The sequence below is a fragment of the Panthera tigris genome, chromosome F2, assembly GCF_018350195.1.
Source record: "Panthera tigris isolate Pti1 chromosome F2, P.tigris_Pti1_mat1.1, whole genome shotgun sequence".
Taxonomy (NCBI): Eukaryota; Metazoa; Chordata; class Mammalia; order Carnivora; family Felidae; genus Panthera; species Panthera tigris.
In genome coordinates, this window is record NC_056676.1 from 5,695,725 (window position 1) to 5,715,902 (window position 20,178).

The 20,178-nt window shown below is 36.7% G+C and overlaps 1 protein-coding gene across 8 annotated transcripts in view; it reads right to left on the bottom strand.

Annotated features, from left to right (window-relative positions):
* The window catches only part of RB1CC1 (RB1 inducible coiled-coil 1), a 91,570-nt gene that overhangs the window by 40,624 nt on the left and 30,768 nt on the right, over positions 1 to 20,178 (bottom strand). For 7 of the 8 annotated variants that reach the window (XR_006212969.1, XM_042973184.1, XM_042973186.1 and 4 more), the window contains 7 exons: positions 17,936 to 18,138; positions 16,142 to 16,568; positions 11,144 to 11,314; positions 1,443 to 1,627; positions 1,088 to 1,274; positions 922 to 1,003; positions 593 to 654 (listed from right to left, as the gene is read on the bottom strand). Coding sequence is in view for 7 of the 8 variants with exons in the window: in XM_042973184.1 (XP_042829118.1) it covers positions 593 to 654; positions 922 to 1,003; positions 1,088 to 1,274; positions 1,443 to 1,627; positions 11,144 to 11,314; positions 16,142 to 16,568; positions 17,936 to 18,138 (1,317 nt within the window). In the remaining variant the exon portion in view is untranslated. Of the gene's footprint in view, positions 1 to 592; positions 655 to 921; positions 1,004 to 1,087; positions 1,275 to 1,442; positions 1,628 to 11,143; positions 11,315 to 16,141; positions 16,569 to 17,935; positions 18,139 to 20,178 lie in introns of those variants that run through there. The other variant, XM_042973187.1, reaches the window with a different exon arrangement.

Sequence of the window (20,178 nt, forward strand, 5' to 3'; positions counted from 1 at the left end):
TGAAAAGGGGAGAGGACAGAAGGACGAGAAGGGGCCGGGAAGGGGAGAAAAAGGAGGGGAGAGAGAAAGAGGAGGGGGAAGGACACGGGCAAAATAATAAGCAAATCTGTTCCTACCAATCAACAGCTTAACAGTATAGTATGGCTTATCCTCCTGGGTTATGAAAACCCTTGACTGAAAACTATGAATGTATCTTAGAGTTAAATGACAACTGGCTTTTAAAACCAAAACTGTTTTTACGTTGATAAAAAAAAAATCCTACATGTTTCTGAAAATCTCCCTCCTTCTGAAATAAAGGTTTGAACACATACAAAATATAGTCACGGTTAGAAAATATACACACAAGGGGTGCCTGCGTGGCTCTGTCAGTTAAGCGTCCGACTTCAGCTCAGGTCATGACCTCATGGTTCGTGAGTTCGAGCCCCGCGTCGGGCTCTGTGCTGACAGCTCAGAGCCTGGAGCCTGCTTGGGATTCTGTGTCTCCCTCTCTCTCTGCCTCATCCCCGCTCACACTCGAGCTCACCCTCTCTCTCAAAAATAAACAAACATTAAAAAATAAATTAAAAAGAAAAAGAAAAAAGAAAATACATACACAAAAGGATGGGGGCCAGGAGTCCAATCCCTTAAACAGACGATTTCTTAAAAAGGACTTCCCTGTGTAAAGAAATGAACAACATGGTTATTTTATAACTTTCTATTTTGGGGGGGAAAAAAACCCTCTGGTTTTTAAAAAAACAAATGGACAATTCTTCATATTTGAATTTTAACAATGGATTCAACTCTACAGACCTTAAAAGCAATGTTTCTCCAGATCTGACTGTAATTAATATCACATACATGCTACAGAATAATACATTCATATCTACAAAACAGAAACAGCATTTTTCATCACATATAAATTTATTAGTGAAGAGCACTTACTAAACAATTTCCCAAAGGATTCCCTTTTTGACTTTTCAGCTTCGTATAATCGCTTTCCATCTTTGACCAAAGCACCAGCCCACTAAGAGGAGGAAAGCTGATGTTAGTATCACGCACCAATTCATTAAGGCTCATACACAACGAGAACAGAATTCAACTTGCGTACCTCCCTGTAGTGTTTAATGAACATTTTTCTCCTTACAACCTCAACAACAGCTAAGCAGTACATCTGAGGAACTGTACTAAGAGCTTCAACAATTTTGACTCTTTCTAACAGTTCTATTACGAGGCGGAGCAAAGCTTGCAATTTCTCTCCGTCTTGATCAGCATGAAGCATCACAAAGCAACACCACCTACAGAATGAAATTGAGACACACAAACTCTATAAAAATGATCTAATCCCAAGTTTATCAACCAATCAAATATTTCAATGTAATGGTAAGAGACAATGACTCCATTACGTGGTAGAAATTTTAAAAATCAATGCTAGCCGCCCTAGATTCGATGGAACAGTCACTTACTTCAGTCTGACATGTAGGTTATTTGCTAGCTCCTGTTTGGCAGTGGTACACTTCTGTTTAATATCCAACAGTTTTCTGTGATTTTGCAACATAATCATCAACTGATTTGCGTGACTCAGGCACAAATCAGGTAATACAGATGCATCCTTCAAGTTTTCAGCTCTCATCTGATTAGCTAAAAATCCCTTTGAGAGAAAATATTGAAAAGGATATTAACTTTCTTTCATGAAAGACATCGACATTCATTTAAGAGGAAAAATCTTTGTTAAACACGAACTGTTCTACTTTCAAACATGATTTTTTTTTAAAGTTCATTTATTCTGAGGGAGGGAGAGAGACGGCGAGAGCGAGCACACACCCACATGGGAGGGGCAGAGAGCGAGCGAGGAAATCCCAAGCAGGCTCTGTGCTGACAGCACGGACTTACAAACATGAGATCATGACCTGACCCGAAATCAAGAGTTGGAGCTCAGCCAACCCTTAAACAAGATTTTAAAAATCTACTTTACTGAACGTAGGTGTGTTCATAAAAAGAGATTGTTTTTAAGAACTCTCTGCTCATCTAATTCTACTCCATTTTCACGCTAGGGGATTAAAAAAAAAACAACAACAAAAACCCACTGGGAAGAGTGATTTGTCCAAGGACACACTTAGTCAAATTACAACTGGAACTTATGTGTCTAGACTCCTACATCATGGGTCAGTCAGAGCATGACATTACATAAAACATGGGCACTGATTTTAAGCCATGAAATAACTGACTTAATCTAACCTCTATGATACTCAATAGTATTTTGTACATTTCCCCCAAAGAGTAACAATCAATTGACTGCACTTTTTATTGAAAAGTCATTCCTCTCTCCAGTATTTCTGGACTATATTTTGTTCTACTATACAGATAGATATATAGATACATAGACAGATAGGTAGGTAGATAGATGAGTGCAAATACTGTTAGAACAATAACTTAAATGTGTAATTAAACAAATTTTTTTAATGTTTATTTATTATTGATAGACAGAGAGACAGAGCCCGAGCAGGGGAGGGGCAGAGAGAGAGGGAGAGACAGAATCCAGAGCAGGCTCCAGGCTCCAAGCTGTCAGCACAGAGCCCAACACGGAGCTCGAACTCGCAAACTATGACATTGTGACCTGAGCTGAAGTTGGACGCTTAACCAACTGAGCCACCCAGGAGCCCCTTAAGTGTGTAATTTTACAATGCGATTTATTATTTGGTAAGAAAAATAACTCTCGTACTTTTTCTTGGCTATCCTTACTCAGTTGTTTTCATAGGTATATGCATCATTTTGTTAAGTAGGGGTTGTGTTTAGGCTACAAATTAATTCAGACAGATATGCCATATTTAAAACAAGGTAGTTATGGGGTGCCTGGGTAGCTCAGTAGGTTAAGAGTCTGACTCTTGATTTCAGCTCAGGTCAGGTCATAATCTCATGGTTCGTGGGCTCGAGTGCCGAACCTTCTTTGGATCCTCTGTCTCCCTCTCTCTATCCCTCTCACTCTCTCTCTCAAAAAACAACAAAAAAATAAATGTTAAAAAAAAAAAAGGTAGTTGTGTGTACAAAACTTTAACCAAAACCTAACAGCAAACACTTAAAAAAGGTCCAAAGGCATCTTGATGATGTTATTACTAAGTATTTTTATTGTATTTGTAGGTTCTTTTTCCTTCTCTAAATAATTAAGGTGCTATACAAGTTTCAGGATTTGCACATCCATCCTACTCCCATACTTGCTGCTGTAAATAATTATCCTTCTAGGAACAATATGGCTGGCGACAGTATGTCTTCAACTTTTGGTAGTTCTCACTCTCCTTTCTGTTTTCATGTCTTTCTAAATTTCAAGAACACATTTGAATTTAAATGATGTGCATTAAAATAAAGTCAAAATGGTTTAATATCTGAAAATAAGACAATTTCAACAGTAATTGTGTATCTTACTTCCGTTGCAATATGCTATATGCTCAACTGTGACTATATTTTTCCGAATTTAAAAATAACTTACTGCGCTTTCATCAACTGTGTTAAAATCTTAGTAAGTTTTCAACTACTCTTTACTGAACCCAAGTAAATTACATCATCCATCCCCCAAACTAAATTCTAGACTATCAATAAAGAACTTCCTGACAGCGGGAGCACATATATGCAAATGTTGCAAGAAAAAATGTAAATCCATTTTCAATAAAATAAATTTGTTACACCATCCTTAGTATAATAGACTAAGTAGAAAAATCCTTACAAGGTACAAGCTTCTTAAAATAAGTCACAGGAACGAAAAGTACAGCATAGGGAACAGAGTCAACAATACTGTCGTAAAGTCATATGGTGACAGATGGTGATTACACTTAATTACAGTAAGCACTAAGTAATGTACAGAAGTGTTCAGTCACTACATTGTAGACCTAAAACTAATAGAGTATTGTATGTCAACTATGCTTAAATTAAAAAAAAGTAAATAAAAAAACCAGAATAATCTCTGATGTCATGTAGTATTAATTTTTTGTGTGAATAAGGATTGATAGCTACATGATGCATGTATGTTTAAAAGAAAATTACATAGGTGACTGAGCGAAGATAGAAAACAGAACTTAAACTATATCATAATTTTGAATTTCACTAGATTATCTAATAAGAATTAAATAATCATGACAACGTTCTAAAGAAATATAACTACTTGCTAGTTTACTACAGTATTTACGACTGCCCTCAAGATGTATTCTGTGAACTTTTCGTTTAGGAAGAAGATTCCTTGTTATTTATTTATTTTTGAGAGAAAGAGAGAGAGAGAGAGACAGAGTGTGAGCAGGGAAGGGGCAGAGAGACAGGGAGACAGAGAGTCCCAAGCAGGCTCCCTGCTGTCAGCGTGTAGAGCCTGACGCAGGGCTTGAACTCACAAAATAATGAGATCATGACCTGACCGAAATCAAGAGTCAGGTGCTTAACCCACCGAGCTGCCTGGGTGCCGCCCCTGTTATTTTCTTAGTTTGCTGATAATCCTTAAGGATAAGAAGATGGCTAAAGAAATAATACATACTGAATAAATTTTCAAGGCTCCAGTGTTCACAGACCTGGTGAAGTTTCTCTGTCAGACCAGATAGAAGGGTCCATAAACATCACCAGAAGTGTTGTGGTTTTAAAAAAATTACTCGCTTAAAGCTTCCTGAACTGATCTTTATCATATAAGATATGTAGACAATAAATCTCCTTCTATCATTTCTTTTCCTTTCTCTTCAAGAATGCTTAGAAGATTGAACTGCTATGTAGATAAAATGAACTACACAAAATTGTGTTTCCACAAGATTTAAAATCAATTCCTCAAATCAATTAATCTGAATTTATCTACTTTCACCAACCACATTCTCAACAAAATACTGATAAGCAAAGAAAATATGTGCAATGGGAAAAAAAAATATTAGCTGTAACAAAACTGAGAGATGAGACATCTATAAATAAAATGTGAAAGATTCCAGACCAGATTAAAGAGAATTCTAACATTTCACAAACTTAAGACTATGCTAACCCAAATTCTGATTCTAGAAGTATTGATCGCCTACCTACTATGGGTCAGGAACAGTGACAAGGCACTGTGAACAGGGCAATGAGAAAGACAGACTACAGTCCTGCTGGTGTGGAGCTTATATTCTTCAAGAAGAAAGTGCTTTTTAAAAAACACACACCATCACTTAAATATGATTATGACATAGGCTAAGAAAAACATGAGAAGAGAAAATAAATCGGATCAAGACTGCAAAATCAGAGAAAGCTTGTCTGTGGAAGTGATATCTCAGTTAAAACCCTTGACTCTGGGGGCGCCTGGGTGGCGCAGTCGGTTAAGCGTCCGACTTCAGCCAGGTCACGATCTCGCGGTCCGTGAGTTCGAGCCCCGCATCAGGCTCTGGGCTGACGGCTCGGAGCCTGGAGCCTGTTTCCGATTCTGTGTCTCCCTCTCTCTCTGCCCCTCCCCCGTTCATGCTCTGTCTCTCTCTGTCCCAAAAATAAATAAAAAACGTTGAAAAAAAAATTAAAAAAAAAAACCCTTGACTCTGAATCCTGTGACAGTCAAATACATAAAAATAGGGGAGTGAAAAGTTGCTCCAATGTGCACATATCACCTAACCTCAACAGGTTATCTCCCATCTCTCATGAGTGCACTGAGAATTATCTTATTAAAGTCAATTTCTCTCAGGGCCTCACTCAGGCAAGCCCAGCTGACATCCATCAATCTTAGGGACTTGATTTGCATCTATTTTACAGTTTTGTTCTGAATATGTAACACACTTAATGTTAAAAAGTATGCAGGAACATCAAAAAATTTCACTGAGGAATAATTAAATGAGAATTTAATTGCCCCTCAACGTCAAAAAAGGACTATAATGTTTCAGGTATCAAAATCAAAGAAAAACATATTTTTTTAAAGTAGGAGTATTATCGCTAGTTAGGATAAAATGTTCTAAAAGCTAAATTCTATAAGCTACTACAGCTTAAAATATTAGCAAAAGCTGCAGATACATTAGGGGGAAAGAAGATGGTTGGACAGGGTACTTCTATCACCACAGGACATCAAAAATTAATTTTCAAATTTTCACAGGAACAGTATAGGACATGTCTACTAAATTTTATTTCAGTCTGGGTTCAAGAAAGTTTAAGGGTCAGGTCTGGAAAGCAAACAAAAAAGGATCAAATCTAAAGGAAATCCTTCTTCCATTAAAAAAAAATTTTTTTTAATGTTTATTTTTGAGAGACAGAGGGAGACAGAGTGTGAGTGGGGGAGGGACAGAGAGAGAGGGAGACACAGAATCTGAAGCAGGCTCCAGGCTCTGAACTGGCTCGAACTCATGAGCTGCGAGATCATGACCTGCACAGAAGTCCAACAACGCCCAACCAACTGAGCCACCTAGGCTCCCCTCCTTCTTCCATTTTTTAAAGACAATAAAAAAGTACCATTAGCCTCTCATCACGGCAACTACACTTCCAGAAAAATGACATATCCTTGTATGACACAAGTCCATTTGCTGAATCCAATGCAGATCTGAGAATAACATCAGCAACAGATTTAAAAAAAAAAATACAACCATATGTAAAACCATTCCTTGTAGCTGCCTGATTGCAGAAAAAGTATTACACACACACACACACACACACACACACACACACACACACACACCCCTACACACACCAAGAGATTTGAAGGAACCAAAGAGACGAAATAGATAATCTAAGAAAACTGGAAGCCCTGGTTTATTCAATTAGGGAAATAGCTATAAAGAAATATGGAGATTCAAACTTTTTAAAAAATGTTTATTTATTTTTGAGACAGGGAGACAGGGAGACAGGGAGAAGGACAGAGGATGCAAAGTGGGCACTGTGCTGACAGAACTCATGAACTGTGAGACCATGACCTGAGCCAAAGTCAGATACTTAAGCAACTGGGCCACCCAGGCACCCCCAAAGGTGGCTCATTAAAGGAATGAGGAGTTCATAAAATTAAATATGAAAAATGACTAATACATCTGACTACAGCAGAATTCAAAATTTCTGTGTAACAATTTTTATAACACTATCAACAAAGAGAAAAACAGTTATCTGTATTATTTACAACAGACAAAGAATTACCCAGACTACATATATAATAAATTCTTACAGAAAAACATTAGGATAAAAAACTGGCAACCAACCAAATAGAGGAAATAGATGGGAAACACTGATATAAGGGAAACAGCTCTTCTCATTAATTACTGGGAGTGTTGATTGATTTTTCCTTTATGGAGGGTATAACATTACTAATTAATATTTAAAATGCACAAACACCCTAGTCCAACAATTCCATTACTGGAGGCTGTCTCTAAAGAAATACTAGAACATGCATGTTAAGACAGAGAAGTGCTAGGATATTAAAACAGTGTTTGTAACCTGAAAAACTGGAAAGAACCTGAAGAATCATCAAGAGAAGTCTGGTTGGTTAACTAAATTGTTTGATTCACTCTATCAAGGGTTAAAGTGAAAAAGAATGACATCAGAGAAACAGCAAAATTTCAGGAATTCAGAGCTGTCTCAAGTAATGATAAATTGTAATTTAATGGTAATGCAGACCAAGCTTCCTGTGGCATTAGTTACTAGAGACCTAAGAAAGCAGTGAAGGAGAAGGGCCAGTATCTAAGGAGGAGGAGGAAACCGAGAGAGGCCAGTTAGGCAACTAAGGAATGCTTTGCCTAGAGACAAGTGTTGATTCCTGAAGAGAGTCCAAAACTAAGAATAAAAAGACAAGCAATCCTGGGGCGCCTGGGTGGCTCAGTCGGTTAAGCTTCCAACTTTGGCTCAGGTCATGAATTCGAGCCCCACGTCGGGCTCTATGCTGACAGCTCAAGGCCTGGAGCCTGCTTCAGATTCTGTGTCTCCCTCTCTCTGCCCCTTCCCTGCTCGTGCTCTGTCTCTGTGTCTCAAAAATGAATAAACGTTAAAAAAAATTTTTTTTAAAGACAAGCAATCCTTCTGACATTCTCACGGAGCTATGAAATAAAAAACTGGAGATCGGTGCCAGCCAAAAAAAAGGATGATGGAACACACTTTGTCCTAGTACCCCCAAAGCTATATCCTATGGAATGGGAGTCTACAAAAGCAGACTGGCTAACACAAGGACTGGAAGACCAACTTCTATCACCTAAATCCCTGAAACTGGATTAAGATGATCTAAGATTGTAACTGCCCTTTCAACACGCACACAAATTCTCTCTAGAAGAAGCTTCATGCTTCCTTGGCTTTTCTTATCAAAAATAATGCCTAATGGCACATGAAAAGGCAAGACCACATTAATTATAAGAAACAACAAAAACATCCACAGAAACACAGGCACAAGCATGGAGCTCAGATACAGACTTTTAAATTACTATATGGTTAATTTGATCAAAGAGATGATGGATGAGACAGAATATCTTGGTAGATAATTTGAAACTATATAAACAAAAGAACCAAACTGAAATTGTAGAGCTAAAAAACAAACAAAAACTAAAAATCAATAAATGGATGTAGTAACAGCTATTCAGTGGGAAAAAAAAGTAATCCCAATTGTTAGGTCAAAAGGAAACATCCGGAATAAAGCACAGATAGATATAACAAATGGGAAATACAGGAAATAAGAATAAATGCAAAGAATGAGATGAAAGGTCTAATTCGTGTGTTAACTGGAACCAATGAAGGAAAAGGGAAAGAGTGAGGCAAAGGCAAAATTTGAAGAGAAACTGATTGGGAATTTTACCAAAAGACATGTCAGTAAGCCACAGCTTCCCGTAGTACTATATGCCCAACCCAAAGCAGCAGAAATACAAAGAAAACCACATCCTGTCATATTATTGTAAAACTGTTAACAACCAAACCAAAGGCAATGTGCGAAAAACAAACTGTCGACAGCCTAGACTCCATATCAGGAGAAAACGCCTTTCAGAAATAAAGGTGATTTAACGAGATTTTCAAATGACAAAAACTAAATATGCTACTAAAGGATACTACAGAATATTCTAATGCATATGAAACTTACAAGGATGCATGTGTTACTTAAAAGGAAAAAAGCTAATCTGGAAGACAGAATGCTAAATATTTAAAAACAAAAACTTTTAAATGATAAAAATAATCCAAAGGGCAAAAGCACAAAGACATAATTGAAGGAAAGAAAAGAAGAAAAATTGGAAATGGTAGATTTAAAAACAAATATTCAGTAATTTCATTAAATAAATGAACTAGGAGCGCCTGGGTAGCTCAGTTAAGCATCCAACTCTTGATTTTGGCGCAGGTCACGATCTCACAGTTCAGGGGTTCAAGCCCTGCCTCGGGCTCTGCGCTGACAGTGTGGAGCCTCCTTGGGGTTTTCTCTCTCCCTCCATGTCTGCCCTTCCCCTGACTGTGCTCTCTTTCTCAAAATAAACATGAAAAAAAATTTAAAAACTGTTAAAAAAAAAAAATTAAAAATAAATAAATAAATAAATAAATAAATGGACTAAATGTTCCAATTAAGAAATTTCTCAACTTATTTGCAAGCCATCAAAACCTTGATGCCCAAACTTGACAAATACATACCAAATGAAAAATACATACAGGGGAGCCTGGGTGACTCAATCAGTTAAGTGTCTGACTTGATTTTGGCTCAGGTCATGATCTCAAGGTTCCTGAGATCGTGCCCCAAGTCAGCAAAGATAGCACGGAGCCTGCTTGGGATTCTCTCCCCACTCCTTTCTCTGCCCCTCCTTTGTGCACATTCTCGCTCTGTCTATAAATAAATAAATAAATAAATAAATAAATAAATACACACACACACACACACACACACACACACACACACACACACACGAATATAATTCAGTTTACCAAAATGTTAAAAAAGACAACATATTATGACCATGTTGAGTTTATTCCAAGAATCCAAGGATGGTTCAAGATTAGAAGCTATTAACTTTCTTAATTTGATAAAAGGTTTCTATTAGGACAAGGAGAAAAAATAAACTACTAGAAACATTATAATTGTGAAATAATCCTTCCTGTAGATCAGAAATTAAACAAGGACACCATTATCACATTCTACTCAGCAGCGTACTAGGATTCAAAGTCAGTGTAAATGCACAACATAAAGGGATCCAGTTCACACGGTGGCTGGATACACGATCAAACAAAAAAAGGAGAGTCTGTGAATTACAGATGAATTCAATTAAGAAACTATAAAAATGCAATTAAGTATTTTAAACTTTACTTAAAAAGAATAAAGCAAGGATATACATGTTTTATCTACCTACAACACACTGCGTATAATGCCATGCAGGTGAAGCAAAACATCAGTACCCACTTAAAATGATTTGTACGTTCTAATGTAAGAACACATTTGGAGGGAAAATACTGGCAGAGGAAAGTTAAACTAGAAAAGTGTGTGTTAGAATCAAGATTATACAAGTCAACTCTTTTGTCAGAGTACTTTCGAGGGTGGGTCACTAGAGTGGCAGGATACGTCTAGGCTAACCACTCTTTCAATTCCATCACTTTAACCTAACTTGACAACAGAATTCTTAGAACACTGCACTAAATTTGACCTAAAAACCTAAGTATTCGTAACCTGCAAGATTTCATACTTTCCTCCTGTACCTTTACAAATCTCATTTATTCTGGGGCGTCTGGGTGGCTCAGTCAGTTAAGTGTCCCACTTCAACTCAGGTCGTGATCTCACGGCTGGTGGGTTCGAGCCCCACACAGGGCTCTGCGCTGACAGCTCAGAGCCTGGAGACTTCTTCGGATTCTGTGTCTCCCTCTCTCTGCCCCTCCCCTGCTCGCACTCTGTCTTTTGCTCTCTCTCAAAAATAAACAAACATTAAAAAAAGAAAAAGGAAAGAAATCTCATTTATTCTTTTGTAGTCTTTTGAGGGGGGAGCAGGAAGTACTCAAGTGTTTAGTACAAGGGCTGTTTTATCATGCTCCTTCCACATATGTTTTTTCCCCAGCCGCACACAACATTTTCACGGTTTATCTTTCAGTTACTACCTGAAGTGGTCTCGGCTTGCTTTATTTTATCAAACCTGAACATTAAGAACACGCCATCTTCCTTAAGAGTGAAGGATGAGGTGAAATGATGGTGCACAGCAAACTGATATCGCACATAAAATACTGGTAGAGAAACTACAAACAGCTTTTCCCGAGAGAAGTTTGGAATGGGCACCTGAGCGAGTTCCTTCTGTTCATTCACCAGTCGGCTGCAGCTAGCGATCATCTGGTCCAGGGCATAGAGCCGGTCTTCAAGTCCTTTAATGGCTTTCATATTCTGATTATCAAGTTTGGCAATAGTTTGACGGCATTCTGCTATAAATGGTCGAATAATCCTTGGATCAAGCTGAACAACAACAAAAGATATGAATGAAGTTTCCAGCAAATACTTTAAAATACATTTCTCACTACTCTGATACACAGCTTCAGAGGAGAAAAAAATTGAAAAATACAGAAAAGTAAATGCACGGGAATCTAAGTTATACTTTCACAAAACTGAGAGCAAGAGAATTATGTTAATAAAAAATTACTGATTATACTGGAATACATAATTAGGAATTCCAGGAAGTATATTGGAAATTGGAATTGGAAGGCAGAATTCCTGGAATTCTACCTTCCAATCGATGCCTCAATTTCATCAGTCCTCAGTGTCACACCGTAAATGTTATTTTCATGGTCTTATAAAATAAAGCAGAGTTAAAAACACATTTTCCCTCAAAATGTATCAACATCTTCAAACTTAATTCCCTCCTACAGATATCTTTATTTTCAGCCTCTATCTCCTAAAGAAATCTGCTTGATCAACCCATCTTTCTTACTCTTCCACAAATTTTCTGGAATTCATGAAACCTAACAAATTTCTCTCTACACCCTTCCCCTTCCCTTGAAAGAATACACTGGCAGTGGTTTTCACATGTCGTCTTCGGAACTCCGGAAGCTTTCGGGCATCACCTCACTGGTTCTTCCACAGTTCCCTTCTCTGGCTCCTGTTTTCTCATTCCATAAACACAGATGATCCAGGACTTAGTACTTAGCCCATTTTTACTATGTCTTGTGTGATTTCAGAATGAAGCATGATTTCTATGAAGCTCCCAACCCTTTTGTAATGCCTGATCGTTCTCATACATTTTCAGCCTGTTTCTGACACCTTCCTAATAATATCTCCGTGTGAGTATCAACCACAGTATCTTCTATTTCTAATTATAGTTGTCTCCTGTTGAAATACCCAAATGGCTTCCCTCTGCCCACGATGACATCCAAAAAACATAGCACACAATGAAGGCTTCAGTGATTGGCCGGATATGAGTAAATCCTTCCAGGCCTATCCTCTTTTCAAACTGAATTGCTCATTACATCCAGACAAGCCCTGTGTTTCTCTAGCTCTGATCTCTGTTCATACTGATTATCCTGCCTAGCTGTTGAAAAGCCCATCTCTGTCCTAGTCAAATATTGCCTCCTTCATGATGCCTTCCCTAATCTCTACAATCAAAGGGACCATAAATTATTCAACGTACAGTGTTTGGTACAGAGAGGACATACAAAAGCAGTTAAAACTCAGCTATTTTATTGTTATTATCAATAATCCAGTGTAATTTATAAGAGGCTGCATTTGTAACACTACAAAAAAGTTAACAGAGTCACTACTTAAATACAGGCAGCCATCTGCCTATTAATGAAAACTTGTGCGTACATTAACATTTCCTCACTTTTCTTAATTTCATGGTAACTGAGTCTAATCTGTATTCGTTTCTGACCCAAGATAATGTACAAACCAAAGACTAGCTATAAATCATTAAGACGATAAAAAGCTAAAGAAAGGATTAAAATAGATTCAAATTTTTAGCCTGTACAAAATTACAACTACACAAAGACTTCAGACAGCGATGATTTAAAGAAGAAAAAACAACCCCCAAACCAGAGCTCCTAATTCTGATAGTTCTGTATTTCCTAATTCATTGCAAGTACGATGCAACTACACTGACAATATTAATATGGAGGAGCATTTTGTGAATCACTTGAGCACAGGCTATGTAACTTGACTTCCTAAAATCTTACTCTACTTAGTGGTTTATTCCATTTGTCCACAAGTAATAAAAAATAAAAATTCCAAACAGAGTCTCTGGAACAATTTTTTAAAATAGTGTTTTAAACCACAGAATCCTACTAATAATTACTTAGCGAATTTTCAGCAACCGAACACAGTCTTCCACTATTTGGCCCTCTTGGACTCTTCCACCGACATCTACAAAGACTAACATTACTGTTGTCTTAGAAGAGAAGAAAATAAAATTTTCTCATCCTCACCATTCTTTCCATCCCACCTCTAAATGCATGCCCATTGCATAAACAATATTCCAGTAAGATCACAAGAATCATGAATGAAATACTAAACCAAAAGTCAATAAATTACACTGGTATTATTCTGAACAGCTTAGAAATGAGCTCAATGTGCATGTTTCCAATTATTCATCATCAGATATATGAACGTTTGCCTTTTGTGGTATAACCTGAACTAGAATATCCAAGATTCGTTCTAATATGAACACACTACGACCTAAGAAAATATGTGAGTACACAAAAACGCAGAAACAACTCGAAATTTTTCTTGGTACGTGAGGGGAAAAGGTAGGTTGTGAGAATCCCCCAAGTATTATAAAACAGGATTCCAATGCCATATAGATGGGCAGGGGCAATCCATAAAGGCAGTGCCAGGATTTAAGCCCTTCTGATGTCCAATCTTAGGCTAGTTCCGTAACGCCTACATCTTGACTTGTTTCCTGAAAGAAGACACTTGATTTTGCCAGTTGGAAATACATGTTAACAAATGCTGCTGAAACTGGGATCGGTATGTAGAAAGGAAGGCTTCGAACAGAACTTGCTTTGAGAAGAGGAACATCAAATCTTGGCACATTTTAAAGTTCACTGGCAAAAAGTACTACTATCAGAGAATCAAACAGGTTAGTTAGCTGTTTTGTGCAACTACGTAACAAATGTGAGATCAAAGGAAGGCACCCTGTGACGCGAGAGAAGTCCTACACTCCCTTCAATGTGTCTTTAGAATCCCACTAGTAGTATTAAGAATAAATACACAAAACTACCACGAAAAATATTAACCTTATAAAAAACAACATGGCAAGTGCAATTTATTATGCAGTATATCCCAATACACCATCCCACACTGTGTAAAATACAGGCAGATATATATAAACAAATTCTTCAAAATAGGTTTTCACTGCTTTTGAAGAATTTTTTTTAAATCTAATGGGCATGCTCAACTAAAAGAGTGCCGTATTACAGGCAGTATTTTAAGCTACGTTAACTCGTTTCATAACAAGTAGCTATAAACAGATAAAAATTTATATTCTGTTTTTACAATATAATGGCCATGTTAAGTACCACAAAGACTTCAGATATTGTTGGTATGTACTATGAAAGTAAACATTAATTCAGGTCAATAACGTGACACCCCAGTGATATTACTCTAGCTAACTTCTGTTTTCGGTAGCTATAAACTCTTGTGAATTTTCATTAAGCCAGGAAAGGATCATTGTTTATTTCCCCTTGTTTTGTAACATGAGTAAAACTTACATGGCTGTGCTGGACTTCATTTAACCATGCAAACACAAACCCAATTTCAAATCCTTTTGAATATATAGATATCTCAATCACCTAATTACAATCATGTGCTTGCCTTTCCACAATCATAGATTGGAATTTTCAGACTACTAAAATGTCAACATTTTAAACAGGAACCCTAGTTTTCACTCCTTTTAGTCAGTAATCTTTACATCATATATTATACATTCCCATGCCCTGGCAAATGTCTTAACTGAAGCTTTCTTTGTTAACAAATAATAAATGGCCAAAAAGAAATGCCTCCTTTAAAGGATGTCATCAAGGAAGTAGACAGTTAAAGAATTAAGAAGAAACCTAGAATTTATTTTTTTTTAGGTTTTCCATTTTGAAAGGAAATGTGCTATTTTCCAGGCAACCCAGACAAGGCACTGCCTTTCTCAATGTTCAAAGATCAAATCTCTTTTCCAATTGAGCTCCCTTTTAAACATGGTTAACTACTGTGCTCGTTATCTTTAGACAATAGCTGACTTCAAAACATTATTTCATTATTTCTGTATTACTGAAACACGTGCCCCATCAACTTCCTTTCTGACTTCAAAGATTTTCCATCAGCTTATGGATCACATTTTAAAAGATATTTATTCCCCATGCTGAAAAGTCTTTGTAAGTATATTCGGGGGAGGACTTAATCCAAAATACAAGCTCATTATAATTATGAAATACAACCAAGAACACAATGTCTAAATTTTGAATTTCAAAATATTTCAGGCAGATATAGTATTTAAAGTTTCTTTTAGAAGTCAGAAAGACCTCCCTCAAGGGGGGATGGTGATTGGAAAGACATACACAAGGTTTTCAGGGAGATGAAAACGTTCAGTGTCTTCTTTGGGGTGGTATTACTCTGTGGCCTAACCACTCAAGAATTTGTATATTTCACTGAATGTAAATCATTCTCCCTCCTAAAAAAAGTTTAATTATAAAAATCAAATATTGTATCTTTCATATTTTCCAAAAAAACCTTGAAAGTTCTATAGCATTTATAAATGTGAACATCTGATCCATTATTAAATTAAGAAATATGATAGGCTAGAGGTGGCCAAATATTACCATTTACCTATCTACTTATATTTACAGAGAGCTCAGTACTTAAGGCATAAGAATGAAGACGTTAAGACTGTTCAAGTTTTACCTAGTAGAAGTAAGAGCCTAGCTGTAGGAACAAATGAAAGAATAGGAGATATTAAAACATCTAAGTAATATTACAAGGTCAGAAAAAAAATACTGCAAACTTGTTACCACCGAAACCTTCACCATTTGAGTAGACACTTCAAGGCTCTGAACTTCAGGACAAATTTTACATCTCTGACCTCGAATAGTCATCACAAATTTACTGTACATTCATAAATAAGGTTACAAGTGAAAAGACTTGATTTATCCTTGATTTATCCAAGGGTGAATCCTTGAAGTCTCACGCCAAGACTCATTATTTCTACTTATAACATAATACCATTGGCCCATCATATAAAATATTTAGTATAAATAATGTAACTTCAAATAGTTGAAATGACACAAGAAATATCAAATTAACATGACTTACTCTGCTCATGGAATCAAAGCATTTCCTGACCAATGATTCCACATCATTAGGTCTATCTTGAACATTTATCCAGTCTAACAAAGAAACATTAAAAAAAGGCAGATCACCGTCTTTAGCATCTACTGAAGTTTCATCCTGCGGGACAGTACTTTGACAAGATTCCCTCATTTCTTTTCCACTTTCAGCATCTGTGGTATCTGGGGCTACGTGTTCCACTGACTTGTGAAATGAGGTTAACAAAGACTGGTTAGTTGTTCTAGGCATATCAGGAGAGAGCACCAGTTCAGTGGAGGTTTTCATTTCAGCCTTTTCTGAGCCTTCATGTTCAGGCAAAGAATCCAGTCTTCCCAAACATTCCCTGTAACTATGTCTGGTTAGGCACTCCAACAGCGGAATCTTGGCCATGACTGAAACCGCAGTTCCTAAACTTAAAATACAAAAGATCTGTCAGTAAAATAACGGGACTGCTCCAGTTAGAGACTAGCATTTTCAAAGAAATAGCATTTAATTGTTACACACATAAATATTACCATCTATTTTTTACATTATAAATACATAGTCTATGTTCTTTAAAAGAAACCTAGTTAGAGGTTAACTAACGCACGAACACATTAAAATACCACCCTCGAGTAAAGGTGGCCAGCTTATACTTAACAAGTGAATAGTTGGTTTTCATCAAACCGTAAGACATAAAAATTCAAATTTACAAAAATGATTTACCACAACAGTCCCTTCAGGCAATCAAGTATTTTTTGATAAGCTGAAAGCACAGGATAAAATTAACAGTCCTAATAAAGATTAAGGTAACTCTCACGTTCATTACACCCTATAGACAGGTAGATGTATGCTGTCGAAAGCTATGGGAAAGATGAAGTGATGATGATTTGATTGCTGTAAAAACATCTGTGAAATGCTTTAAGCTCTTACATGAAACTAATGTATCTAAGAGAACTTTCCAAACAACAGTCAGTTGAAAAGACTGTCATATAAACAAACTCTTAAAAACTTTCTAGTCTTTAAGTAATCACTCCCTTCCTTCCCGAGATCTGTCCTATTGGCAAAGCCAAAATCTAACTCATACTTCAAAATAAAAAATCTGAATAAGGTTCATTTGAATTAGAAAGATGTTACTTCTCTCCAATTCAATTCAAAGTTAACAAAAAATGTAAAAACAAATGAAAAAATGAATGTAGAAAATTGAAAGCAAACACACACAAAATAGAGGCTACATTCATGCTGAATTATTGCTATGTTTTTGTATTCATTATAGCCCTTTTCCAAAACAACCACTGGCTATCAGATGTGCTTATATGCAAAGAACCAGAAAACCCCCTAAACGCCAGCTAGAACACAATGGCTTCTTTCCATCTCAGCAAGCCTACATCATATGGCAGTATTTAAAGAGGAAAACAAAATTTTCCTTGATTGCCAAATGTTTGAAAACTTTTCCATTTCCATTAGATGTGTTATGTTTATATTTTGCCTTTAGTGTAAAGTTGGTAGCAGGGCAAGAAGGAGGCAAAGATTCTTGGGTTTGTAAATGATTTCCAAAGTCTCTTAAGCCCTTTACATAAAGAAAACAAGGTAAGAAAAAGAAATGTGGGAGATCCATAAAACATGTGGTGAATAAAATTGACCATAATTTTAAAATTTCAGAATCCGTCAAAGTCATCATAAAAGTCTCAAAAAATGAACAAGTATTATACAAGCAATTATTAGAAATGAAATCAGTTACTAAAACAACTGAGAAGGTACTTTAACCAAACGTTTTATCCATTTTAATGGCAAACATACTGAGTAAGTTTTAACTTGATGTCTTCTATGGATTGCAGATAATTTGAATAAATACTTTCAAACTTGAAAAGTAGCTTTTGGTAAGAATTTGAACAGTCCTCCAGATTGGCCATGATTGCAGCCCAGCCTTGGTGTTGAAGGTGTTCATCATGGACCAGACCCTCACAGAAAGAGCAAAGTTTCTTGGCAACTTCATACATTTCCTGTATCGAAAAGGAAGAAACACAGTAAAAGAAGGTAGTGTTTGCATATGTATATTTACCTGTATGCATGAATGCAGTGTAAATATATTTTAAACAAAGCATGACAAGGCAACGTTTTAGTTTATCTTATCACTACGGTTTGTTGTTGCGACAGTAAGGAGGAAGAAACTCCTAACTCACCCCCGCTGGGACTATATGTTGGTGGAGCATCTACAGAGGACAATTCAACGATAACTATTAAAAGTAAAACGGCATCTATCGTCTGGCAGTGATTCATCTCGTAGAAACTTACCCTATAAAAGCTTAAAGAAATGAACAAAAAAACACTAAAAGGTTCTTTATTTCAACTATCAAATGAAATAAAACCCACCTCACTGTCTACCAAGAAATTATGTGCGTCTATACAACGCAATCCATTTAGCATTCAGTAAGATGAAGTATCTTTATATACTCATATAGGTGTGAATAGAAGTATCTTTACATCTCATAAAGGTATGAGGAGGTCAATACACATTATTAAATTTTAAAAGGTACAGTGCTTGATTCATCAAGTGAATTTTCCATTTTTACTACAATATGAAAATCAATTATGGGTGACTACAGATCCAAATGTCACAGACGTTTTTCTAAAAAGGAGCGCTCGTGGAAGACAGCATAGCAGACACACACCAGCACCTTTACCCTGGCTGCTGCCTTCGTATCTCTGAGATAAGCACGTGTTCCTTAAATAAGACCCAAGAGCAAAACTTTGATAAAGTGGACATTAAACGAAGAATTTTAATTCATCACAACACGTCATTAGTTGAATGAAAAGGCAAAAGGCAAGCAACAGGGTGGCAGAAGATATTTTCAGCATTTAAATACACAGCTTATATAAAGATGATATGAAGTCCACTCTAAATTAATTACATAAAAATTAGCAACCCAATAACGAATAATTAAGAAATTAGAAGAATAACTTCACAAAACGGATATGAAGAGTCTCATAAACATATGGAAACCTGCTCATCCTTATTAATTATCAAACAAATACAAATTAAATTACAATGGCCTCCCACCCATCAGAATGACTAAAATTAAAAGCACCAAGAAAACCAAGTATCAGTGAGTTTGTTGAGCAAGTAGAACATTCGATGGTGGGTACAATCACTTTGAACGCTAGCAGCACGTTAGCAAACAACGTGCAAAGATATTCACAGCAGCCTGAGCCCCAACAGTCTAAAACCTGAAACACTATCTGTAGATAAATAAGCCGTGGCATATCTGAACAACGGAAAACTGCTCAGCAATGAATACAAACCATTAACGCGTGCAATTACGTGAACGAATCTCAGGAACATAAGATGAATGAAGGAGGCCAGACACAATAAAAAACAAACTGTAATTCCATTTATTTAAGGTTCTAAAAGAAGCAAAGCAATCTATGGTTTTAAAGTCAGGATATTGGTTGATTTTATGGAAAAGCGACAATGACTGGGAGAAAGCATGAAGGAGGACTTCTTGGGGTGACACCATATTTTAAAATTTCACTTTGTGAAAATGTGCTAAAAATGAATGTGCGATAATTTGTACATTTTTTTTTGATTTTTAATGTTTATTTTTGAGAGTGAGACAGAGCATGAGCGGGGGAGGGGCAGAGAGAGAGCGAGGGAGACACAGAATCGGAAGCAGGCTCCAGGCTCTGAGCTGTCAGCACAGAGCCTGACGCAGGGCTCGAACCCACAGACCACGAGATCACGACCTGAGCTGAAGTTGGACACTTAGCTGACTGGGCCAGCCAGCCGCCCCATAATTTGTGCATTTTCTAATATGTACATAACTCAGTAAACAAAAATCTATTATTAATTTTACTAATGAAGGTATCCGAGTCCAAGGTCACACCACAATTGGGGTGACCAAATTTCAACTCTGGCAAGGTGAATCTAGAAGATCACACTCCTTTTATGGTTGTAGCACCTCTACTTCCTTTTAAAATGCACGGACATATTCATGGTTTGGGTTACAGTAGCTCTGAAGTGTGTTTTAAAATCTGAGAAAGAC